General features: G+C 38.2%; 1 protein-coding gene across 3 annotated transcripts in view; it reads left to right on the forward strand.

Moving 5' to 3' along the window:
* Nucleotides 1-27,416, forward strand: part of COG5 (component of oligomeric golgi complex 5) — a 378,471-nt gene that overhangs the window by 250,169 nt on the left and 100,886 nt on the right. For all 3 annotated transcript variants that reach the window (XM_033195062.1, XM_033195061.1, XM_033195063.1), the window contains one exon: nucleotides 3,952-4,033. In XM_033195062.1, the coding sequence (XP_033050953.1) occupies nucleotides 3,952-4,033 (82 nt within the window). The remainder of the gene's footprint in view (nucleotides 1-3,951; nucleotides 4,034-27,416) is intronic.

The following is a 27,416-nucleotide window of genomic DNA, read 5'->3' on the forward strand; positions in this document are numbered from 1 at the left end:
GATAGGATTTCCTTCTTTTTTAAGGCTGAATGGTGTTTTGCTGTAAGTACAGTCATGCACCACATAATGACATTTCAGTCAATGACAGGCTGCACATACAACTGTGGCCTCATAAGACTGTAATACCGTATATTTGCTGTGTCTTTTTGATGTTTAGATACACAAATGTACTATTGTGTTACAATTACCTACAGTATTCATTATAATAACATGTACAAGTTTATAGCCCAGGAGTGATAGGCTATCACATAACACCTGTGTGTGTCGTAGGTTATCCCATCTAGGTTTGTGTAAGTACATTCCGTGATTTTTGCACAATGACAGAATTGCCTAATGGGGCATTTCTCAGGCACATTCCCATCATTCAGAAGTGCCTGATTGAATATACTACATTTTCTTTATCCATTCATTCGTTAATAGACATTTGGGTTGTTACCACCTCTTGGCTCTTACGAGTAATGCTGCAGTGAACATGAGTATTCAAATAAATCTTCAAGATCCTGCTTTCAGCTCTTTTACTTAAATACCCAGAAGTGGAATTGCTGGATCATATGATAATTTTGAGTAACCTCCCTAATGTTTTCCATAGTGTCTACACTATTTTACATTTCTACCAACAGTGTACAACGTTTCCAGTTTCTCCACATCCTCACTGACACTTTTTATTTACCAGTATTTTATAGTAGCCATCCTAATGGATGTGAGATGACATCTCAGTATGGTTTTGATACGCATTTCCATGATGATTAGTGATATTGAGCATCTTTTCATGTGCTTGTTGGCCTGCCATTTGTTTATTTGCTTTGGAGAAGTGTCTACTCAAGTCCTTTGCCTGTTTTTTAATCATAATACTTGTTTTTTTTATTGTTGAATTGTCAGAGCCATTTATATATTCTGAATATTAACTCCTTATTAGATATATGGTTAGCAAATGTTTTCCTCCATTCTGTAGGTTGCCTTTTTACTCTATCTGTTGTTTCCTTTGCTATACAGAAATTTTCAAGTTAGGTGTAGTCCAGTTTGTCTATTTCTGCTTTTGTTGCCTGTTTTTATGGTATCCTATACAAGAATTATTACCAAATCCAGTGTCATAGAGTTTTCCTTCTATGTTTTTTTCTAGGAGTTATAATTTCAGGTCTTAGATTTAGGTACTTAATCCATTTTCAGTTAGTTTTTATATATGGCATCAGGTAACGGTTCAAGTTTATTCTTTTGTATGTGTATATCCAATTTTCCCAGCAGCATTTATTGAAGAGACTGTCCTTTTCCTATTGTGTAGCCTTGGCACCCTTGTTGAAGACTGTATGACCGTATACTTGATGGTTTATTTTATTTTATTTTTTTGTCTCTCTACTCCATTGATCCATATGTCTGTCGGTATGCTGGTACCATACTGTTTTGATTACTGAAGCTTGGTAATATGGTTTTTTTTTTTCTATTTGGATGGGTTTTATTTTGGTTTTTAGAGATAGGATCTGCCTTTGTTGCCCAGGCTGGCTGCAAATGCCCAGGCGCAAGCAGTTCTCCCACCTCATCCTCCAAGTAGCTGAGACTACAGGTGTGTTCCACTGCACCTGGCTCTGTAATATGTCTTGGAAGTCAGGAAGTCTGAGGCCTCTGGCTTTGTTTGTTTGTTTTTCCTCAAGAAAGATATTTGGATATTTGGGATCCCTGGATAATCTATATAAATTTTAGTATTTTTTTTTTGTTTCTGCAAAAATGCCATTGAGATTTTGAGAATCTGCAGATCATTTGGGGAGTATGGACATTTTAACAATATTAGGTCTTGCAATCCATAACACAGGATGCTTTCCATTTACTTGTGTCTTCTTTAATTTCTTTCAACAATATTGTGTGGTTTTCAGTATACAAGTTTTTTACCTTCTTGAATAAGTTTATTCCTAAGTATTCTTTTGGATACTGTTATAAAAATAGGGTAGTTTTCTTCATTTTTTTCTGGATACTTCATTGTTAGTTTGTAGAAATACACTAATTTTTATGTGTTGATTTTGTAGCCTACAACTTGGCTGAATTCAGTTATTATTTTAACAGGCCTTTTTGAGGAGTCTAGGATTATCTACATACAAGATCATATCATCTAAAAACAGATATAATTTTACTTCTTCCATTCCAATTTGGATGCTTTTTATTTCTTTTTCTTGCTTGGTCCTTCTGGCAGGACTCCTAGTACTATATTGTATAGAAGTGGTAAGAGTGGGTATCCTGGCCTTGTTCCTGATCTTAGAGGGAAAGCTTTCTGTTTTGCACCATGGAGTAGGATGTTAGCTGTAGATTTTTCTTATGTGGTCAAATTATGGTGATGTAATTTCCTTCCAGTCCTAGTTTGTTGAGTATTTTTATCATCAGATGGTGTTAAGTTTTGTTGAATGCTTTTTCTGCATTAATTGAGACGACCATGTGGTTTTAGTCCTTCATTCTGTTAATGTAGTATATTATACTTCCTTAACATGATGAAAAGCATCTACTTTAAGATAAGCAAGACATAATACATAAAATCTTAGGAATCTGAATGTGTTTTCTGATCGTTGCATAAGAAATCAATGGTGATTTGATTTGCCTTGTTTATGATAAACAGTTCTTGAGTAAATTCACAATCATAAGACTCATTTTAAAAAGGAACAATTAATAATGAAAATGAAAGTGTACACAGGAATAAAAGTCACAAATCAGTATTTTTCACTGGTTATTTTGTTTACTTGTCCAAAATTATAATTTTATTTTTGAGACTATAGCCATATTTTAACATTAGACATATTTTATTTATACTCTTTGTTTTTGTTTTTGTTTTTGAGACCGAGTCTTACTCTATTGCCCAGGCTGAAGTGCAGTGGCGCAATCTCGGCTCACTGCAACCTCAGCCTTCTGGATTTAAGCGATTCTCCTGCCTCAGTCTCCCTAGTAGCTGGGAGTACAGGCATGAGCTACCACACCTGGCTAATTTTTGTATTTTTCGTAGAGACAGGGTTTCACCATGTTGACCAGGCTGGTCTCAAACTCCTGACCTCAGGTGATCCACCCGCCTCGGCCTCCCAAAGTGCTGGGATTACAGGCATGAGCCACTGTGCCCAGCCTTAAAATATTACTTTGAACCATATGAAGTTGGCATTTTTGGCTGCAAAAATAATAGAATATTGGCAGTGTTATATTGTATACCACACATATAGATGTATCTTAAAGTATTTGGCAAAATTTCTAAGAGTGTAATTCTGTTTTAACAGTGTTAAAGTTCTTTGTCTTTCTTTAACAAATGATACTTTAATATTTGTCTTTTCTTTATAGGGCTTGCTTTTTAAAACATATATTCCAAGTTGAGTGAAAGTATCATGCTAAACTGAGTAGTAGTAATTCCTGTGAGTTTTTTTTAAAACTATATCTAGGCTTCAGCCATTCTCTTTTGTAATAGTGAATTGTTTCTTGTTAGTTATCATTGATTTAAGCATGTTTTTGTCTATCATTTTGTTATAGTCACACAAATTGCCCTCTGTATTTAAAAAAATGACGATGACAGTAATAATTGTAATAATAATAGCTAACATTCATTGAGAGTTTATTATATGTCAGGCGGCATTGTCCCAAGACTTTTATTAATTTGTTTAATTCTCATAATTATCTTGCAATGTTATCACCATTTTTCATGTGAAGAACAAAGGCCCCGAATGGCTAAACAACATGCCCAAGGTTATACCAGCTATTACATGGCAGAGAAGAATAATGACTGACTACTTGAACATGAGACATAATTTGAATCATCTTTATATTTCCATTTAATTAATAATTCTATTGTTTGATGGTTAGATGTCTAAATTTTTTATTTAAATTTTAAATAAATTTTCAAGGTTACATGTTACCCATTATGATTTCTTAAAATAAATGAAATAGGGTTTTTTGTTTTTTTTGGTTTTAAAAATTTTTGTTTGTTGTTGTTCGCAGGATGGACAACCTGAAATTTTCTACACATTTTGGAATTCAGTTACTCAGGCACTTTCTTCTCAATTTCATATGGCAACAAACTGTAAGTTTATTACTTATTTTGCAAATTAATTTCAAAGTTTTTAGTTATTTTATCATTTGATGTCAAGAAGCTTTGCTGTATTAGTTGTACGAAACATTTGTATTGCTATTTTAAAATTCCTGGCTAATTGTCATTTTGTCTAGATGTTTAATCTGGAATCTCTTAGACGTATAATCAATAAACAAAATTTTTACACATTTTTGTAATTAATATTTAGAATAAAATTCTCCAGAAGAATATGTCAATATCTTATTATTCAGACATCAGAAGAACTCTGTCTGAATTTTTCCTACGTAGAGTGTATAAAGCAGTTAATGTGGAAAAATTTAGTTCATGCTTTTAGAATTAGTTTATAACTGAAAGATATAAAAATAGAGACTTTGCAGATTGTTTATTGTTGAAAATGAAGATTTAATGAATAAACAGATGAAATATCTACGTCATGAATTAAAAGTTGATCATTCAAATATGTTCCACAAAACTTTTTCTTAATTTCTTTATATCGTGAAATAATGGCATGGTAGGTCTACACAATGAAATATGCAAACCAGCTAATATCTTATGCGTGTGTTTGTCTAAATACTTTAGGTAAGAGCATATAATGTACCTAGGCCTTTAAAAAAAGTGTTTAGTTCATTTCTATTTAAATTTTTATTCACAAGCATTTATTAGAAGTGCTTCCTATATGCTAAATATTATTTAGTCACTGCCCCTCCCCCGCTGGCCCAGCGTTAAATAAACCAGTCTGCTTGCCTCTCTACGTATTTCTAATGAAGTACGTAGTAAGACAGTAACCACAAAGACGTCTTCATTTATTTGTAACGAAACAGAACTTAAGCTGATGGTGTATTAGGATCCATTTATCCCATTTACTTGTTGTGTTGTGTTGTGTTGTGTTTTTTTGAGACGGAGTCTCGCTCTGTCACCCAGGCTGGAGTGCAGTCACGTGATCTCGGCTCACTGCCACCTCCGCCTCCTGGGTTCAAGCAATTCTCCTGCCTCAGCCTCCCTAATAGCTGGGACTAGTAGCCACCACACCTGGGTATTTTTTCTGTTTGTTTGTTTGTATTTTTGGTAAAGACGGGATTTCACCATGTTGGTCAGGCTGGTCTCGAACTCCTGACCTCAAATGATTGGCCTGCGTCAGCTTCCCAAAGTGCTGGGATTACAGGCATGAGCCACTGCGCCCAGCCTATTCCATTTACTTGTGAATCACACTGCTCATTTTGGGAGGGAATAAATATTGTATATTTCCTTGATTTTTGTTTTTGGTCAGCTTTATTGAGATATAACTTATATGCAGTAAAAGTCACCAATTTTAAACATAAAATTATATGACATTTGACAAACGTTTACATTCATATAACCGTCATTACAATTAAGATACAGAATATTGGCCGGGCGCGGTGGCTCAAGCTTGTAATCCCAGCACTTTGGGAGGCCGAGGCGGGCGGATCACGAGGTCAGGAGATCGAGACCATCCTGGCTAACACGGTGAAACCCCCTCTCTACTAAAAAATACAAAAAACTAGCCGGGCGAGGTGGCGGGCGCCTGTAGTCCCAGCTACTCTACTCGGGAGTCTGAGGCAGGAGAATGGTGTGAACCCGGGAGGCGGAGCTTGCAGTGAGCTGAGATCTGGCCAGTGCACTCCAGCTTGGGTGACAGAGCGAGACTCCGTCTCAAAAAAAAAAAAAAAAGATACAGAATATTTCCATCATCCCCATTTTTCCATATGTACTTCTGCAGTTTATCTGCTACCTTCATTCCCTGGGGCCTGGCAACAGCTAGAATTATATAGTATGCATTATTTGATTGTCAGCGTAATTAAGATTCTTCCATGTTGTTGCATATATCAGTAGTCCATTTCCTTTTAAATTGCTTAATTTGTATTCAGTTGTGTAGATATATACCACAATTTTTTATTCATTCCGCAGTTGGGAAACAAGTTGGATTATTATGAATAAAGTTACAGTTATTTACATACGTATATCTCTTTTGAGGACATATGTGTTCCTTCTCTTGTGCAAATATGTAAGAGTGGAATTGCTCAATTGTTTGGTAAATGTTGTTTAACTTTACAGAAACTGCAGTGCTATATTCCAAAATGAATATACCATTTTGCATTTCCATCAACAATGTGTGATAGTTCCAGTTGCTCTACATTTTTGCCAATCCATGATATTGTCAGTTAATTTTTGTCATTCCATTGGGTGTGTACTAGTTTTTTTACTGGGGTTTTAGCTTCCACTAGACTAATGTTGCTTTCTTAGTTCATTTGGGCCGCTACAAAATACCACAGACTGGACAACTTACACACAACAGAAATTTCTCACAGTTCTGGATGCTGGCAAGTCCAACATCAAGGTACTGGAAGATTCAGTATCTGGCGAGGGCCTGTTTCCTGGTTCATAGACTGTGCCTTCTGACTGTGTCCTCACGTGTTAGAAAAGGATAGGGAAGCTGTCCGAGCCTCTTTTGTAAGTGCACTAATCTCATTCATGAGGACTTTCTTTCCCTGACCTTATCACCTCCAAGAGAACCCACTTCCTAACCCCATCACATTGGTGAGTAGGTTTCAACATATGTATTTGGGGAGATAAAACCATTCAGACCATAGCAGATGCTGACCACATTTTCCCAGGCTTCGATGCCATCTGTGTAACTTTTTTGGTTTTGTGTTTGTCTAAAGGATTGCCCTCTGTTTTTATTGTATTTCTTGTTCTCATACTGAGTCCCAGGGAATCTTTGCATATTCTGGGTTCAGAGTACTTCCTTAGTTGCATGTTTTGAAGATATTTTCCCCTAGAATGTGGCTTGGCTTTTTGTTTTCTTAACAGTGTCTTCCACAGGAAAAAATTTTTAAATCCTGATCAAATTCAATGTATCAAAGTTATAAATAATTTATACTTTTTTTGACCTAAAAATTATTGCCTAACCCAAAGTCAGAAGCATTTCCTCTCACATTTTATTTTAGAAATTTTACTAGGTTTGTGTTAATTTTCGTATATGTTGTGAGGTATCTCAATGTTCATTTCTTTTAGAACACGTGGCTCCAAAAAATTACTCTCTGCCTATTGACTTCTTGGGAACTTTTGTTGAAAATCATTTCGTTATCTCTAAGTGAGACTATTTCTGGACTCTGTTTGGTTCCATTTTTCTGAATGTCTATGTTTACATCAGTACAACAGGGTTTTCGTCACAGTACTCAAAGTCCTATTTTGTTCTTTATCAAAGTAATTTTGGTTACCATAGGTCATTTGCATTTCCATATATATTTCAGAATTTCGTTCCTACAATAATTGACTCTTGGGATTTTGATGTGGATTGCATTGAATCTACAGATCAATATGTGATGAATTCACAGTTTAATATTGAGTCTTCTGATCCACATGCTATATCATTCTATTTATTTAGGACTTTTACATTTTCTCTTATAAATGCTTTATAGTTTTTAGCATGCAGTTCTAACAAATCCTTTATTAAATTTATCACTGTTTTATATATTTTGATGCTATTCTATATGTTATTTTTTCATTTTACTTTATAATTGTTGATTTTTAAAACAGAGAAATGCAATTGATACTTGTAGTTTGACTTTGTGTCCTTTCACTTTGCCAATCTTACTTATTAGTTCTAGTAGTTATTGGTGATTTCTTACAAATATGAAAGTCTCAGTTTTTGGAATAAAAGAAAGCAAATGTAAAACTCACTTATGGAAGCCCTTTGAAACCCTGATGTCTAAGTTGGGTAAAGAGGTGCCTTCTGATGGTAATCATTACTGGGAGGTGGGGGTGTAGAAGAAGTCCTGTTTTAACTTTGTTTGGACTCAGTTTACTAGGAAGGACTCAGTTTACTGTACTTAAACAATCATGGTTTTCTGTTCACTGAGCTTCCAAAAAAATCAATGGGAAGTTTTTCTTAAACATTCTCATCTCCTTTCTCTCAGAGAGTCCTGTAATTATAGAGAGGGTCACATCTTACAGTGTGACAGAGGGGACCCATATTTATACCTTTAATTATACCTCCCTCTGATCTCTCTTTCCATACTTATCCTTTAAGATACTAGACAATGAAATAGATCTTCTTTTATTGACCAACCTAACCTGCAACTGCAACCAGTTTTAGACTTGGACAGCCAGAAAGACACACTTGATATGCATCATGACCTAGGCTAGTTGGTGTTTCCTTGTGCTGATTACTCAATCTTGAGATCTCTTAGTGTTGCTAATGTTTAGATAAAAATTCAGTCGCACAAAACAAGATTATATTTCCTACCATTCACACTAAGAGGGGAACCAGGAGCATTGCTAGTTTTCTGTGGATATTTGAATGATCTATGGCATTTTGCATAGAAAAGATATTCCTAAAGAAAAATTGTTATTGCAAAGTTTTATGTAAACATATATAAATCCCTGTTATTGCTATTAAGCCATAGCTCACAAATCTAATCTTTAGTTATACACTTTAAAAATATTTAAAATAGTATAAGTAATTATTCCAGCATTAGGTAGGTAAAATCAACATCTGTCTTCTATTTATATCACAAAACTTCACAGAAGCACCAGTTTTTCAGTGTTGACACAATTGTTTGTCTTGTCTATGCTATCTTGCCACCTCATTCTCCTTATCTCTCATTTGTCTAACCCTAAGCTTGCCTGCGTGGATCTTTTCCAACATGTCACACTCTGCAACATCAGAGTGTTCACTCTTTTCTGAAAAATTATGCTTTTCGGTTTTTTGTATGTTTGTTTGTTTTTGAAGTGGAGTCTCACTGTGTTGCCCAGGCTGAAGTGCAGTGACTATTCACAGGCATAGTCATTGTACACTACAGCTTTGAACTCCTGGCCTCAAGTGACCGTCCTGCCATAGCCTCCTGAGTAGCTGGGCCTACGGAAGCACTACCATGCCCAGCAGGTGATGTTTTTTGAAAATGGAGAAAACCAGTTTCTTATCACTCAGTGTAATAAATTAGGGATTAGTTGTGTTGGATCCAAAATCACGTAAATTTTGAAAAGAAAGAAAAAAGGTCATTTAATTGACTTTTACTTCCATACATGGAAAGGTAACTGCTACCTTAGATGTCCTCCTGTTATAAACTAGAATAGCAAGTAAAATTTATGAAACACCTGTTTTCAGACATTGGGCAACAGACAATATAGAACCGTGATCCCAGATAAAGCAAAACAAATTGAACACTAAAATCACCCCAACTTTCTACCTGGCAATTTCCAGACTGCACACACACAAAAAATGGGAATCAATGTATAGTTTACCATTCTTACTAAGTTGAGTCCAGAACTCTTTAAAGGATTGCAACAAAATCTGTCACTTAACAATGTAATATCACATATTCAGCCTCCAATTAAAATGAGTGGACATGAGAAGAAGCAGGAAAATGACCATAACCAGTAGAAACAGAGAAGCTGAAGAATCAGTAGTATAAGCAGAGTAGGAATTTTAAAACATTTCTTATAGTTGTTATAAATGTGCTCAAATATTTTTAAAATAGCATAAACATAATTAGAGAAATGGACAGTATAAAGAAGAATCAAATGGAACCTCCACATATGAGAAATACAGTATCTGAAGTTATTTCACCAAATAGGATTACATGCAGATTTAACCCTGAGGAGAAAAAAAAAAATCAGTGAAGCTAGAAGGAATAGCCATAGACATAATTCAAAATAAAGGACCAAGATTTACAAACAAACTTAAAAAAGTATTAAGAGTATTAGGACCCATGGGACACATCAAGCTGTCTAACATATGTGTAATTGGAGTTTCAGAGCCAAGAGAGGAAGGGAAAGAGAAAAAAGTTAGAAATAAATAGTTGAAAATATCTAAAACATTTTTGTTATGGACTAAATGTTTATGTGCCCCTTCTTCCGATTCATACACTGAAGTCCTAACCCCCAGTGTAACTGTATTTGGAGATAGGGCCTTTATGGAAGTAATTAAGGTTAAATGAGGTCACAAAGGTAGGCCCTGATCTTATAGGATTACTGTCCTTATAAGAAGTGATGCGAGAGAGCTTACTCTCTCTTTACACAGGCACAAGGAAAGGTCATGAGAGCACTTAACAAGAGGAAGGCCATCAGCAAGCCAGGAAGAGAAACTCAGCCCTACCAGAACCTTTATCTTAGACTTGTATGTAGCCTCCAGAACTGTGAGAAATAAATTTTTGCTGTTTAAGCCAAAACAACAAAAACAAAAAAATCATTTATGGCTGTAGTTGTAATGCATGTGTTGTAACATATTAATTTAAAATGCGCTTTATCACTCTAAAAAGTTTTTTAAAACCTTGGGGTGGCTGTCATTTTGTTTTCCTTCTTTAAATGAGTACATTTAATTTATACTTTGAATATTTCTTCTTTCAATATGACAGGAATCTACAAAGAAAAAAGCCATTAGCGGACAGGCGCTGTGGCTCATGCCTGTAATCCCAGCACTTTGGGAGGCCAAGGTGGGCAGATTATAAGGTCAGGAGATCGAGACCATCCTGACCAACATGGTGAAACCCCGTCTTTACTAAATTACAAAAAATTAGCTGTGTGTGGTGGCACGCGCCTGTAGTCCCAGCTGCTTGGGAGGCTGCGACAGGGGAATCACTTGAATCTAGGAGGCAGAGATTGCAGTGAGCCAAGATGGCCCCACTGCACTCCAGGCTAGCAACAGAGCGAGACTCTGTCTCAAAAAAAAATGAAAAAAGCCATTAGCATACTTGAAAAATTTCAAGTCTTTAACCATTGTATCTTCCGATATTGTTTATTATTTATTGTTTTGGTACATTTTTAGTAGAAATTGTAGAAGGTAAACTAAGGAAATCACAGAAAGAATAAGTAAGTCGAACTCTACAGAATAAGACTGAGATGGAAATGCCCTCATCCGCTCATTCTAACATCTATGTCAATTCAGGGTTCTTGTTTGGTTGAATTTTCTTTCCATCAGATGTGATATTTTTCTACTTATTTGCATGTCTAATAATTTTTATTGGATATTAGACCTTATGAACTTAACCTTGTTTGGGGCTGATTAATTTTGTCATCTCTAATACTGATACTATCAGATTACTTAAAAACAGTTTGAACCTTTTGAGTCTTGCTTTAAGGTTTGTTAGCGAATTCGAAGCAGTAATAATCTGCTATTTATTTCCCAGTTAAAAGGCAGCACTCTTCTTAATACCCTCAAATTAATACCCTGTGAATTATGAGGTTTTCCAGCCTGGCTTTAGAGAATAGGGACTATTCTCAATCTTATGTGAATGTAACAGGATGTTCCCTCTAAACCTTTTTCATAGTTTTTCCCCCAAACTCTGGAAGTTTAATGCTGATCAGTGCTTTGCTGAATACTCAAGATAAACCCTTGGCACATCTCTGGAATTCTCTGTCTATGCACCTCTGTTCTCTCTGGTATTCTGTTCTGTGAACTCTAGTTGCTTCTGTTTGGCTGTTTTGGAAGGGGGGATGATAGAAAGAAGGGTATTTTCTCCCTTTCTGTGCCATGACCTAGAAAGTCCTTTAAGGTAATGAGCTGGGAAACTCACAGGGTTCATCTCATTTGTTTCCTGACTCTGAGGAATCACTGTCCTATGCTGCATGTTGAATGTCTTGAAAGCTGTCATTTCATGTATTGTGTCTGTTTTTTGTTGTTTCAGACAGGGTGATAAATCTGGTCCCTATCATGTCATTGTGACCATAAGCAAAAGTTCCTCATTAAAACTTCAATGAGAAACTTTTGCTTATGGTCATGATGATTTAAATAGTGATTAAAATATTTAATGATTCAAATTTAAATAATTATTAAAAGTATATTTCAGAATATTATGGGAATGTGTGTGTACGTTTATTTAGTGATACTGTCATTTACTTGTCAGTGATCATCTGCTTTTTTTTTTTTTTTCCTTCTGAGACGGAGTCTTACTGTGTCACCCAGGTTGGAGTGAGTGCAGTGGGGCGATCTCCACTCACTGCAAACTCCGTCTCCTGGGTTTCACGCCATTCTCCTGCCTCAGCCTCCTGAGTAGCTGGGACTACAGGCTCCCGCCACCACGCCCGGCTAATTTTGTGTGTGTGTGTGTGTGTGTGTGTGTATGTTTAGTAGAGACGGGGTTTCACCATGTTAGCCAGGATGGTCTCGATCTCCTGACCTCGTATTCCGCCCACCTCGGCCTCCCAAAGTGCCAGGATTGCAGGCGTGAGCCACTGCACCCAGCCTGCTTTTCTTAACCATTACAAACCTTCAGTATTCTCCACATATCTTCCTTTTTCCCATTCTACTCACCCTCCATAACCAACCGTATCTCTTGGGTCCTTAGGACAATTAATGTCATTCAGAAAATTTTTCCTGTACCTTGCTTCCAAATAAGAGCCTTATTTCCTCCCTTTGAGCCTCAGAAGATAACTTACTTCTTCAAGGCCACCCATTTACTGGTGCCCACACCTACTTTGTTTATTTCTCTCTCCTAGCATCATCATTTATACTTCTTTTTCTGTGTTGGATTTCTACTTCTCTTTTAATTCCTTTCCTCAGCTATAAGCCTATTCAAGTTGCTCCCATGTAATACAAACTAAAACAAAACTAGAAAGTTCCTCTTTGGTTGCTATTTACTCTCTCTCTTTTTATGTAAATGTCTCCAAAGAGTAGTTTGCATTTTTTGATCTTCATTTTCATACTGTTGATTTCTCAACTAGGTGTAATCTGGCTGTCTTCCATCATTCTGTTGAAATTGTTCTCATTAAGGGAAGCAATGACCTACTTTTTAATTGCCAGTGTATGTTTTCAGTTCTTATCTTATGGGACCTATCTGTCTTGTATAGTGAAAGAAGCTAATGAGAGGAAACATATAATATGTAGACAGAAAATCCCATTAATATTTCACCTTCAGAATAGCCTGCTACTTCTAATACCATAATTACGTTAATAACTTCCTTTGGGAGAACTCCAAAGTAAGTTGTTTATAAAGTACCTTCAATTTTTATAGCACGTACAGTCCCTGAAGTGTACTGTAGTATTTCTTAGAATTATAGACAGGCAATATTAAGGAAGTGCAACCATCTGCAGAGTTGAGGATTACACACAATGTAACAGATTGTTAAAGTAAGTAATATTTTAGCAAAGTATATCTAAAGGGAAATGTTCCTAGTTAGGAACATGTTCTTTCTGATTATACATGTTCATGCTTAGTTTTAAAAAAAGTTCGGCGGGCGTGGTGGCTCAAGCCTGTAATCCCAGCACTTTGGGAGGCCGAGACGGGCGGATCACGAGGTCAGGAGTTTGAGACCATCCTGGCTAACACGGCGAAACCCCGTCTCTACTGAAAAATACAAAAAAGCTAGCCGGGCGAGGTGGCGGGCGCCTGTAGTCCCAGCTACTCGGGAGGCTGAGGCGAGAGAATGGCGTAAACCCGGGAGGCGGAGCTTGCAGTGAGCTGAGATCCAGCCACTGCACTCCAGCCCGGGCGACAGAGCAAGACTCTGTCTCAAAATAAATAAATAAATAAATTAATTAATTAATTTAAAAAGTTCTATTAGAAGGTATAATCCAAGAGTTTGACAATAAATTTACTTCTTTTTGGAAGTATGCTTGAAAAATCTAGCAAGTACATCTCTTTTTACATGTCTAAAACCCCTCGTGCATATTAGTCTCTCAAAACTCTTAAGCTACTCAAAGAAGTTGTTCATACAATTTAGAGAGCTAACATGGTTATATATCTGTAATACCTGGCTTCCCAAACCAAGAATGAATAAGAGATACATCAAGATATATGTTTTTTCAGATTTTAAAAGTTTTTTTTTTTTTTTTTTTTTTGAGACGGAGTCTCACTCTGTCGCCCGGGCTGGAGTGCAGTGGCCGGATCTCAGCTCACTGCAAGCTCCGCCTCCCGGGTTCACGCCATTCTCCTGCCTCAGCCTCCCGAGTAGCTGGGACTACAGGCGCCCGCCACCTCGCCCGGCTAGTTTTTTGTATTTTTAGTAGAGACGGGGTTTCGCCGTGTTAGCCAGGATGGTCTTGATCTCCTGACCTCGTGATCCGCCCGTCTCGGCCTCCCAAAGTGCAGGGATTACAGGCTTGAGCCACTGCGCCCGGCCAGATTTTAAAAGTTTTAAGGCTTGAATTACTTTATACTAAAGCTCATTATATTTACCTTTTTAAAACATATAGTGATAAAGAGTCAAATCTTAAGAATTAGGGAGATAAACTACATGTTCTTTAAAAAAAAAAAGGTTAGAATGGTATGCAAATTAAGATCATATTGTGAATATTTCTTGAAAATTAATTTCTACCTTAATATTTATAAGTTAGGGAGATAGACCTAACGTACTCATCTAAAGTACTTTTTAGAATTTGATCCTTGCAACGGAAACATTTTGTTACATAGTTCTAATGAGCCTATAAAGCACCATCCTAACACCATGTAACACAAAAAGAAAACTTGCAATTTGTGTTAAGGACATGAGACAAGAGGGATCTTTTAAGAAAGTACTAAAAGTTTATATACCTTGGAATACAACTTTTACTTGGAAGAAAGTAAATCTACCTATCAAGTAAGTGTTTTGATATTCTATTTGGCAGAACAAATTTGATCATGTCATTTTCTGATTAAAATCCTGCATTGACTTCCGTTAATCTTTTAAAAAAGTATTAAGCCATAATACTCATTAAGAAAAAGTGGCGGGGCGGAGCAAGATGGCCGAATAGGAACAGCTCCAGTCTCCAACTCCCAGCGCGAGCGACACAGAAGACCGGTGATTTCTGCATTTTCAACTGAGGTACTGGGGTCATCTCTCTAGGGAGTGCCGGACAATCGGTGCGGGTCAGCTGCTGCAGCCTGACCAGCGAGCTGAAGCAGGGCGAGGCATCGCCTCACTGGAAGCGCAAGGGGGAAGGAAATCCCTTTTCCTAGCCAGGGGAACTGAGACACACACCACCTGGAAAATCGGGTAACTCCCACCCCAATACTGCGCTTTAAGGAAACAGGCACACCAGGAGAATATATGCCACACCTGGCCGGGAGGGTCCCACGCCCACGGAGCCTCCCTCACTGCTAACACAGCGTCTGCGGCGATCTATCCGCAAGGCAGCAGCGAGGCTGGGGGGGGGGCGCCCGCCATTGCTGAGGCTTAAGTAGGTAAACAAAGCCGCTGGGAAGCTCGAACTGGGTGGAGCTCACAGCAGCTCAAGGAAGCCTGACTGTCTCTGTAGACTCTACCGCTGCGGACAGCGCACAGCTGCAGTCCATTAGGGGAAAGAGCGGGGCCGCTGCAGACCCGAACGACTCTGTCTGACAGCTTTGGGGAGAGCGTGGATCTCCTAACGCGGAGGTTGAGATCTGAGAACGGACAGACTGCCTGCTCAGGTGGGTCCCTGACCCCTGAGTAGCCTAGCTGGGAGACATCCCCCACTAGGGGCAGTCTGACACCCCACACCTCACAGGGTGGCGTCACCCCTGAGAGGAAACTTCCAAAGAAAGAATCAGACAGGTACACTCGCTGTTCAGCAATATTCTATCTTCGGCAACCTCTGCTGCTGATACCCAGGCAAACAGGGTCTGGAGTGGACCTCAAGCAATCTCAACAGACCAACAGACAGTCCTTCTGACTGTCAGACGGAAAACTATCAAACAGGAAGGACACCTATACCAAAACCCCATCAGTACGTCACCATCATCAAAGTCCAGAGACAGATAAAACCACAAAGATGGGGAAGAAGCAGGGCAGAAAAGCTGGAAATTCAAAAAATAAGAGCGCATCTCCCCCTGCAAAGGAGCGCAGCCCATCGCCAGCAACGGATCAAAGCTGGTCAGAGAATGACTTTGACGAGATGGGAGAAGAAGGCTTCAGTCCATCAAACCTCTCAGAGCTAAAAAAGGAATTACGTACCCAGCGCAAAGAAACTAAAAATCTTGAAAAAAAGTGGAAGAATTGACAGCTAGACTAATTAATGCAGAGAAGATCATAAACGAAATGACAGAGATGAAAACCATGACACGAGAAATACGTGACAAATGCACAAGCTTCGGTAACCGACTCGATCAACTGGAGGAAAGAGTATCAGCGATTGAGGATCAAATGAATGAAATGAAGCGAGAAGAGAAACCAAAAGAAAAAAGAAGAAAAAGAAATGAACAAAGCCTGCAAGAAGTATGGGATTATGTAAAAAGACCCAATCTACGTCTGATTGGGTGCCTGAAAGTGAGGGGGAAAATGGAACCAGTTGGAAAACACTCTTCAGGATATCATCCAGGAGAACTTCCCCAACCTAGTAGGGCAGGCCAACATTCAAATTCAGGAAATACAGAGAACGCCACAAAGATACTCCTCCAGAAGAGCAACTCCAAGACACATAATTGCCAGATTCACCAAAGTTGAAATGAAGGAAAAAATCTTAAGGGCAGCCAGAGAGAAAGGTCGGGTTACCCACAAAGGGAAGCCCATCAGAATACAGCAGACCTCTCGGCAGAAACTCTACAAGCCAGAAGAGAGTGGGGGCCAATATTCAACGTTCTTAAAGAAAAGAATTTTCAACCAGAATTTCATATCCAGCCAAACTAAGCTTCATCAGTGAAGGAGAAATAAAATCCTTTACAGATAAGCAAATGCTTAGAGATTTTGTCACCACCAGGCCTGCCTTACAAGAGACCCTGAAGGAAGCCCTAAACATGGAAAGGAACAACCGGTACCAGCCATTGCAAAAACATGCCAAAATGTAAAGACCATCGAGGCTAGGAAGAAACTGCATCAACTAACGAGCAAAATAACCAGTTAATATCATAATGACAGGATCAAGTTCACACATAACAATATTAACCTTAAATGTCAATGGACTAAATGCTCCAATTAAAAGACACAGACTGGCAAACTGGATCAGAGTCAAGACCCATCAGTCTGCTGTATTCAGGAGACCCATCTCACATGCAGAGACATACATAGGCTCAAAATAAAGGGATGGAGGAAGATCTACCAAGCAAATGGAGAACAAAAAAAAGCAGGGGTTGCAATCCTAGTCTCTGATAAAACAGACTTTAAACCATCAAAGATCAAAAGAGACAAAGAAGGCCATTACATATGGTAAAGGGATCAATTCAACAGGAAGAGCTAACTCTCCTAAATATATGCACCCAATACAGGAGCACCCAGATTCATAAAGCAAGTCCTTAGAGACCTACAAAGAGACTTAGACTCCCATACAATAATAATGGGAGACTTCAACACTCCACTGTCAACATTAGACAGATCAACGAGACAGAAAGTTAACAAGGATATCCAGGAATTGAACTCATCTCTGCACCAAGCGGACCTAATAGACATCTATAGAACTCTCCACCCCAAATCAACAGAATATACATTCTTCTCAGCACCACATCGCACTTATTCCAAAATTGACCACATAATGGAAGTAAAGCACTCCTCAGCAAATGTACAAGAACTGAAATTATAACAAACTGTCTCTCAGACCACAGTGCAATCAAACTAGAACTCAGGACTAAGAAACTCAATCAAAACCGCTCAACTACATGGAAACTGAACAACCTGCTCCTGAATGACTACTGGGTACATAACGAAATGAAAGCAGAAATAAAGATGTTCTTTGAAACCAATGAGAACAAAGATACAACATACCAGAATCTCTGGGACACATTTAAAGCAGTGTGTAGAGGGAAATTTATAGCACTAAATGCCCACAAGAGAAAGCAGGAGAGATCTAAAATTGACACTCTAACATCACAATTAAAAGAACTAGAGAGGCAAGAGCAAACACATTCAAAAGCTAGCAGAAGGCAAGAAATAACTAAGATCAGAGCAGAACTGAAGGAGATAGAGACACAAAAAACCCTCCAAAAAATCAATGAATCCAGGAGTTGGTTTTTTGAAAAGATCAACAAAATTGACAGACCGCTAGCTAGACTAATAAAGAAGAAAAGAGAGAAGAATCAAATAGACGCAATAAAAAATGATAAAGGGGATATCACCACCGACCCCACAGAAATACAAACAACCATCAGAGAATACTATAAATGCCTCTACGCAAATCAACTAGAAAATCTAGAAGAAATGGATAATTTCCTGGACACTTACACTCTCCCAAGACTAAACCAGGAAGAAGTTGAATCCCTGAATAGACCAATAGCAGGCTCTGAAATTGAGGCAACAATTAATAGCCTACCCACCAAAAAAAGTCCAGGACCAGATGGATTCACAGCTGAATTCTACCAGAGGTACAAGGAGGAGCTGGTACCATTCCTTCTGAAACTATTTCAATCAATAGAAAAAGAGGGAATCCTCCTAACTCTTTTTTTTTTTTTTTTTTTTTGAGGCGGAGTCTCGCTCTGTCGCCGGGACTGGAGTGCAGTGGCCGGATCTCAGCACTGCAAGCTCCGCCTCCCGGGTTTACGCATCTCTCAGCCTCCCGAGTAGCTGGGACTAAGGCGCCCGCCATCTCGCCCGGCTAGTTTTTGTATTTTTAGAGAGGGGTTTCACCGTGTTAGCCAGGATGGTCTCGATCTTGACTCGTGATCCGTCTCGGCCTCCAAAGTGCGGATTACAGGCTTGAGCCACGCGCCCGCCCAACTCTTTTATGAGGCAACATCATCCTGATACCAAAGCCTGGCAGAGACACAACAAAAAAAGAGAATTTTAGACCAATATCCCTGATGAACATCGATGCAAAAACCTCAATAAAATACTGGCAAACCGGATTCAGCAGCACATCAAAAAGCTTATCCACCATGATCAAGTGGGCTTCATCCCTGGGATGCAAGGCTGGTTCAACATTCGCAAATCAATAAACGTAATCCAGCATATAAACAGAACCAAAGACAAGAACCACATAATTATCTCAATAGATGCAGAAAAGGCTTTTGACAAAATTCAACAGCCCTTTATGCTAAAAACGCTCAATAAATTTGGTATTAATGGAACGTACCTCAAAATAATAAGAGCTATTTATGACAAACCCACAGCTAATATCATACTGAATGGGCAAAAACTGGAAAAATTCCCTTGAAAACTGGCACAAGACAGGGATGCCCTCTCTCACCACTCCTATTCAACATAGTGTTGGAAGTTCTGGCTAGGGCAATCAGGCAAGAGAAAGAAATCAAGGGTATCAGTTAGGAAAAGAAGAAGTCAAATTGTCCCTGTTTGCAGATGACATGATTGTATATTTAGAAAACCCATTGTCTCAGCCCAAAATCTCCTTAAGCTGATAAGCAACTTCAGCAAAGTCTCAGGATACAAAATTAATGTGCAAAAATCACAAGCATTCTTATACACCAGTAACAGACAAGCAGAGAGCCAAATCAGGAATGAACTTCCATTCACAATTGCTTCAAAGAGAATAAAATACCTAGGAATCCAGCTTACAAGGGATGTAAAGGACCTCTTCAAGGAGAACTACAAACCACTGCTCAGTGAAATCAAAGAGGACACAAACAAATGGAAGAACATACCATGCTCATGGATAGGAAGAATCAATATCGTGAAAATGGCCATACTGCCCAAGGTGATTTATAGATTCAATGCCATCCCCATCAAGCTACCAATGACTTTCTTCACAGAATTGGAAAAAAACTGCTTTAAAGTTCATATGGAACCAAAAAAGAGCCGCATTGCCAAGACAATCCTAAGTCAAAAGACAAAGCTGGAGGCGTCACGCTACCTGACTTCAAACTATACTACAAGGCTACAGTAACCAAAACAGCATGGTACTGGTACCACAACAGAGATATAGACCAATGGAACAGAACAGAGTCCTCAGAATAATACCACACATCTACAGCCATCTGATCTTTGACAAACTGAGAGAAACAAGAAATGGGGAAAGGATTCCCTATTCAATAAATGGTGCTGGGAAAATTGGCTAGCCATAAGTAGAAAGCTGAAACTGGATCCTTTCCTTACCCTTATACGAAAATTAATTCAAGATGGATTAGAGACTTAAATGTTAGACCTAATACCATAAAAACCCTAGAAGAAAATCTAGGTAGTACCATTCAGGACATAGGCATGGGCAAGGACTTCATGTCTAAAACACCAAAAGCAACGGCAGCAAAAGCCAAAATTGACACATGGGATCTAATTAAACTAAAGAGCTTTTGCACAGCTAAAGAAACTACCATCAGAGTGAACAGGCAACCTACAGAATGGGAAAAAATTTTTGCAACCTACTCATCTGACAAGGGCTAATATCCAGAATCTACAAAGAACTCAAACAAATATACAAGAAAAAACACAAAACCCCATCAAAAAGTGGGGAAAGGATATGAACAGACATTTCTCAAAAGAAGACATCCATACAGCCAACAGACACATGAAAAAATGCTCATCATCACTCGCCATCAGAGAAATGCAAATCAAAACCACAATGAGATACCATCTCACACCAGTTAGAATGGCAATCATTAAGAAGTCAGGAAACAACAGGTGTTGGAGAGGATGTGGAGAAATAGGAACACTTTTACACTGTTGGGGATTGTAAACTAGTTCAACCATTATGGAAAACAGTATGGCGATTCCTCAAGGATCTAGAACTAGATGTACCATATGACCCAGCCATCCCACTACTGGGTATATACCAAAGGATTATAAATTACTCTACTACAAAGACACATGCACACGTATGTTTATTGCGGCACTATTCACAATAGCAAAGACTTGGAATCAACCCAAATGTCCATCTGTGACAGACTGGATTAAGAAAATGTGGCACATATACACCATGGAATACTATGCAGCCATCAAAAAGGATGAGTTTGCATCCTTTGTAGGGACATGGATGCAGCTGGAAACCATCATTCTTAGCAAACTATCCAGAAGAGAAAACAAACACCGCATGTTCTCACTCATAGGTGGGAACTGAACAATGAGATCACTTGGACTCGGGAAGGGGAACATCACACACTGGGGCCTATCATGGGGAGGGGGAGGAGGGAGGGATTGCATTGGGGAGTATACATGATATAAAAGTCATGCAATGTACCTAGAACTTAAAGTATAAGAAAAAAAAAAAAAAAAAAAAAAGAAAAAGTGTACATATCATAATTCACACCTAGATGAGTTTTTCAATTTTTAAAACATCTGTGTAACTAAGGTTAAGTACAGCATCAAGCTTAAGAAACAGTATTATCTGTAGTCCAGATGTTCCCCTCATGTCCCCTTCTAGTTTCTACCAGCCCTCTCAACAAGAGTAACCACTAATTTCTAATGGAATTTTAAAAAATTGTAATTTTCCTTTTATACAGATAAAATCATCTAGTTTGTACTCTTGTGTCTCCTGTGTGACTTCTCTTCTCAAAATGTTTCTTAAAAGTCCCCCATATTATTGCATGTACTTGTAAGTCATTCTCAAAATGGTAAAATATTCCATCCTGTGAATATACCATAATATATTTATCTGTCATATTATTGAAGAGCATTTGGGTGATTTCCCATTTTGTGCTACTTTAAATAATGGTACCATGACAATTCTGTGCAATTTTGGGAATTAACTCAAAAATTGAAAAGTAATAGGCAGAATAATAGTCCTTCCAAAGAGTTCCATGGCCTAATCTCCAGAATCTATGACTATGTTACCTTCATAGCAAAAGAGATTTTGCGGATGTGAGTTAAGGATCTTAAGGTAGAGAGATTATCAAGATAATCTCTGATCATCTGAGTGGATCCAATGTAATCATATAGTCTTTTTAAGAGTAAGAGGTAGGCAGGAGTCAGAGGAGGAGATATGATCATGGAAACAGAGGTAGGAGTAGTATAATTGTTTGAAGACAGGGCCACAAACCAAGGAATGCAGGCAAGTAGAAAAGACAGGGACAAAATTCCCCCTAGAACCTCCAGAAAGAACATGACTATACTGCTGACACATTTGATTTTGGCTCAGTGAGACCAATCTCAGACTTCTGTCCTCCACAAGATAATAATATTAGTTGTTTTCTCAGCTTTAGTAGGTACTGTCAGAGAGTTTTCCAGCGTGGTTGTACTCATTTAAACTCCCCTTGGCAGTATATGAGAGTTCTAGTTTTTCCACATTCTTGTTAATGCTCGGTATTCTCTTCCTCTGGCATTCCAGTTGTGTATATAGAGGCCGATTATTTAAGTTCACTCTAGGATTGGGTTGGTGTGGGGCAGGTGCAGTTTTATTAAACAGTTTGCCTTTGATTCTCCTCTTTTACTTTGACATGCTTCTCCCAGGCTTTTAATTGAGAAGTTGGAGAGTCTTTGTCCTGATATACTGAGATTGATCTAGCTCTGCTGTCCAAAGCTTCACAGACTTCCTGCCTCAAGAAACTTTAGACCTACTGAATGTCTTCAAGATAAGACCTTGCTTGTGTTTGTGGCATGTCCTTTCCCCACAGCTGGTCTTTTGTTTCTTAAGCCTCACAAATAGGAAGAAACTTCTCCACTTTTTGAAGATTTACGCCTAATTCCCTGGCTTCCCTCACAATCGCAGAACTCAGCAAATGTTCCATGGGAAATCCAGTTTGAGATTCCTTAAGTTGCTAATTTTTCACTCCTCTCCTGTGAACCCCTAAAAACTTTGTTAGTTTTTCCGTTCTTCCGCTGAGGTCCTCTGCTTCTGCCAAGCATGAATTTTTTAAAATATGTAAGCCTTCTTTAATTGTTACAAGAAGGGAACTGGTCTGCCTCCACTCTTCTTCCATTACTCTCAAAATGCAATTCAAATATAGCTCTTCTGGTCCCTTCCTATTTCCTCAGCACTCATTATTTTTCTTTCTACTTCTTTATCTGTGTACTTAAGCCTAAATTCTTGAATGAATCACCCTCTTTCTCCTCAGCATTTACAAATACCTGAAACACATGTCTATATCCTCCCCATCATCTCTGTAACTCATACTTGTCTTTTCAGTCTCAGGGTAGAAATAAAGTGTTCCCTGATGCCTCTTTTCCCATGCACACTCAAACATGAGCAAGACCTCCTCTGTCAGTTGCCACAGAATTCTTAATGTACCCAATTTCAGCACTTAGCCCACTGCGTTATAATGTCTCACCTACTAGCTTATCTGTGTCTCCCACTGGGCTCTGCAAAGAGCTTCTGCCTACCTCTGTTCCATGCTATAGTCCTATCAGAGAATACAGTGCTCATAAATAACAGACATTCTGTTGAGATGGATCCCTAAAGTGTTAAATATTTAAAGTCTTTATTAATTTGAAGGAACTCCGAAGAGAAAACAAACTGCAAAAATCAAAATAATCTTTATTTTTAAAAACGGACTTATAAGCTAAAGGAGACCCTAATATGAAATACTTTTAGAAAACAAACAGTATGTATCATGATAAACAGGGACATGAAAAGATGGTTGCAAGAGCATTAGTGGTGATTATTGTAGGATGGGAAGCTAGGATGGGTTCACAAAAAAAGAAAGCCCCAGTTTACTCTGTATATCAGGGTAAATTCCAAGTGGATCAAACAATTACTTATGAAATATGAAACCATTCAAGCCTAGAATAAGCTAGGAATGGGAGAAAATTTTTCTGATTCAACATCCAGAAGCAATGATGAAAACCTCAGTGATTTGATTACATTAAAAAATTTTTTGCATGGATAAAAAAACCTTGAGCAAAATGAAAGGAAAAATAACAAAATAGAAAAAAAATTTTAATTAACACTAAAGATAAGGCATTAGTATCTCTATTATGTAAAAAGCTTCTAAAATGGGAATTAAAAAGCCAAAAACTCTATAGGGAAAAAAATGTAAATACTCTTAAGTATGTGTAAAAGATACTCTATATCACCTATAAATAGAGAAATGCAGAATATACAGAGAGACATTATTTCTCATCTATCAAATTAGAAAAAATCAAAAAGTTTGATAACATACTCTATTGGCAAGCCTGTGGGGAAAGGTCAGTCTCACACTTATTAATTAGCATACAAACCTTATGGAGGGGCGTTTGTGAGTTCTTAACAAAATTGTATAAGCAGCTACTCATTTACCCAGAAATTCTACTTTTAGGGATCTATCCCATAGATGCACTGGCAAAAATTTAAAGAGACATTCACTGGGCTATTTGTTCCATAATTATGTGGAATACCAAAAATTGCAAACAACCCAAATGTTCATTACTGTGGCATTAGTTAAACAAACTATGCTGAATTCATAGAACGGAATGTTGAATCCGCAGAATTCTATAGAATGGAATAGATTTTTTTTTTTTTTACGTATTTACTGAGAACTTTTATTGTTGCCAGTTGAGATTAATGAAATATAGAGCATCTTTGTTGAAGATGAACTGAGGGGAATACCACCTCTTTCCATTGCTGACAGGCCTTTGTTATCCACCTGTCTCAGTCCTGGGTGGGTGTCCCGGGTGCACGCCCTTGCCTCTTCTTTGGGGATGTCTTAGTGTTAGCACCTGCTCCCTAATGACGAGCTTTTCTGTGTAGTTTGAAGCTGCTTCATTTTTGTTTTTTTGTCTTCGAGCGGTTTTCAGTTTTTAAGAAACTGTCCTCTAACTGGTTTAGAAATTTGTCCAAATTGGTTTCTCCAATGAATGGACAATGGTCCATATGTTCTTTATCATTTCTTCTTCCTTCAAGGGTGTCCATAGCATCTGCCATTAGCGACTGCAGCACTAATTTTTTTTTTTTTTTTTTTGCATTATGTGAATTCACCAACAAGTTGTATAGCATACTTGTGTTTACATTGTTTTTATAGAACTAGCAGAATAAAACTGATCTATTTTTTAAAAATGCAAGCCATTGCTTCTCTAATTTATCTGACAAAGTGGGCAGCTTAAATTCTGTGAAACATCTTTATAAAGTTTATGAGCTTTTTATTCCACTTCTGTTGAGCCGTGGTTGTTGCTGTTTATGAAGCAGCATTGTGTGATTGGTATATCAATATGCTTCTACAATGAGCTTTTTCTTTGTTCGAGTTGGATTGTTTGGGGAAACATCCCAAGTCTAGCTGGTATCAGTGGGGAAGCTAATCACATGATAATAACTATAGCTTGGGAGAGTGGCACATGCAGCTATAAAAAGAAATGAGGGGGCCGGGCGCGGTGGCTCAACCCTGTAATCCCAGCACTTTGGGAGGCCGAGGCGGGCGGATCACAAGGTCAGGAGATCGAGACCATCCTGGCTAACACGGTGAAACCCCGTCTCTACTAAAAAGTACAAAAAACTAGCCGGGCGAGGTGGCAGGCGCCTGTAGTCCCAGCTACTGGGGAGGCTGAGGCAGGAGAATGGCGTGAACCCAGGAGGCGGAGCTTGCAGTGAGCTGAGATCTGGCCACTGCACTCCAGCTTGGGTGACAGAGCGAGACTCCGTCTCAAAAAAAAAAAAAAAAAAGAAATGAGGGGAAAAAAAGGAATGAGGAATATCTTTACAGACCACTATGGAGAGGTCATCAAGATTGTTAAGTTAAAAATCAGTGGATAAATACGTGTATAGTGCACTTTTGTTTACCTAAGAAAGAGGTACTCTATGGAGCGTATCCTTGCTTCATTCAGAGAGGTCCTTCCAGGTAAGTATGTAAAATAGCACATCCTATCACTGTCTCTTCTCTAACTTTGCTTTATTTTTCTTCAAGGCACTTAGCACTTCCTGACATTATGTTACATAATGACTTGTTTATTGTACCTCTTCACTCGAGTATAATCTGTATATGGAAAGGAACTTGCTTATTTTGTTTACCATTGCATATCCAGCTTTTACAACAGTACTTGGCATGTAGTAAGTGGTCAGCAGATATTTGTTGAATGGATGAATGCTTAAATCCTTCCAGGTATATTTGGCACTGCCCAGTATTTGGGCATCTGAAGGTTGGCAGAGTTGTAAGGAGTACTGCCTTTTCTTGGCCCCAGTCAGTTTCCTAGACATGAGGTGTTCGGTCCTTTTATAGGGAGATGCAGGAGAAGCAGCATCATACAGGCTGAGGTTTAGGCACAGCTAGTCAAGACGAAGGCAAGACCTAAGACTGCTCCAATTCTGAGATAAAGCATATATTAGAGCTATCCTGTGAAGCCTTAAACCAGGAATCTAGAGGTAGTAAGAAAATTAAGACAAGGCTGATATAACTCCCAAGGGGAAGTGATATAACTCCAAACCTAGACTCCCTTTTCATTCTACTTTCAGTTCATTTGTTCATTCAGTAATTGAATGCTAAGTGTTAAATCTAGGTAAAAGAAACACAGAGGAAAATAAGTCAAATAATAACCCTGCTTTCATTTAACTCACATTTTAAAGGGGAAGGACAGACAGTCAATACAAACTAGTAACTTCTTACAGCGTTCAGGGCTAGGGAAGAAAGTAAAAGAAGGTACTGGAATAGAGAAGATGGGAAGGGAGAAATTGAGCACATAGACTATTTATATCCTTGAATCTTCGTGTGAATTAGCTCAAGGTTTGGGATGCGTCTCACCCTACACATTTTGGAAGCTGTAGGGGTTCTTAATGCAGTGAATTCAAGAAGACAGAGATAGCAGAATAAAATCAAAGGTGGACTTTCTTAATCAGAGGTTTTTTCCCCAGACCTATTACTACCTGGTAGGAGTACAATACATACAGTTATCTTCTAAGTTATAAAATATTGTTTTAATAGTAATTAGGTTGTTTAATGTGAGTTTAATTTCCACATTTGTGCCTGTGTTGTAATCACTAGTGATTAATTAAAAAAAAAAACCAAGTTTGCACAAGGCAATAATCTGAATAATACATTCCCAAGTAACTGGGAATTAACCTGTAATTTTCCCTCTATAAATGATTTGATTATCAGAATGTACAGTAGGTGTACTATAAATTTTCTTCAAATAATTAAAATTGTATAGGTAATATGAACACTTTACATATCAAATAAACTAAAGTAGAACTTACCTTTGGCTGGCTGTGGTAGCTCATGCCTGTAATCCCAATGCTTTAGGAGACTGAGGTGGGAGGATTCCTTGAGCCTAGGAGTTTGAGACCAGCTTGGCAACATAGGGAGACCCCATCTCTACAAAAATTAAAAAGTAAATAAAATTACCTGAGTATAGTGGTACATATTTATGGTCGCAGCTACTTGGGAGGCTGAGGTCGGAAGACTGCTTAAGCCCATGAGGTCAAGGCTACAGTGAGCCGTGACTGTGCTACTGTACTCCAGCCTGGATGACAGACCGAGACCTTGTCTCTAAAAACAAAAAACAAGCAAACAAACAAAAACTTAGCTTCAAGATTTAAATATATAATACTTGTTTGTAAGCTTTAAATATAATTGACTTAAGTAACTTACAATTAATTAATCACATTAGCTGAGATAATATAGACAAAGTTTGGCTTAAACCCTCAATAGTAATGTGTTCTTGTATAGATAAGAGTTTTATGAAAGTGATACTGTTCCCTAAAAAAACCCATGTTTGGGCATGATGGCTCACACCTGTAATCTCAACA

Source organism: Trachypithecus francoisi, unplaced genomic scaffold, assembly GCF_009764315.1.
Source record: "Trachypithecus francoisi isolate TF-2019V2 unplaced genomic scaffold, Tfra_2.0 Lachesis_group4, whole genome shotgun sequence".
Classification (NCBI taxonomy): Eukaryota; Metazoa; Chordata; class Mammalia; order Primates; family Cercopithecidae; genus Trachypithecus; species Trachypithecus francoisi.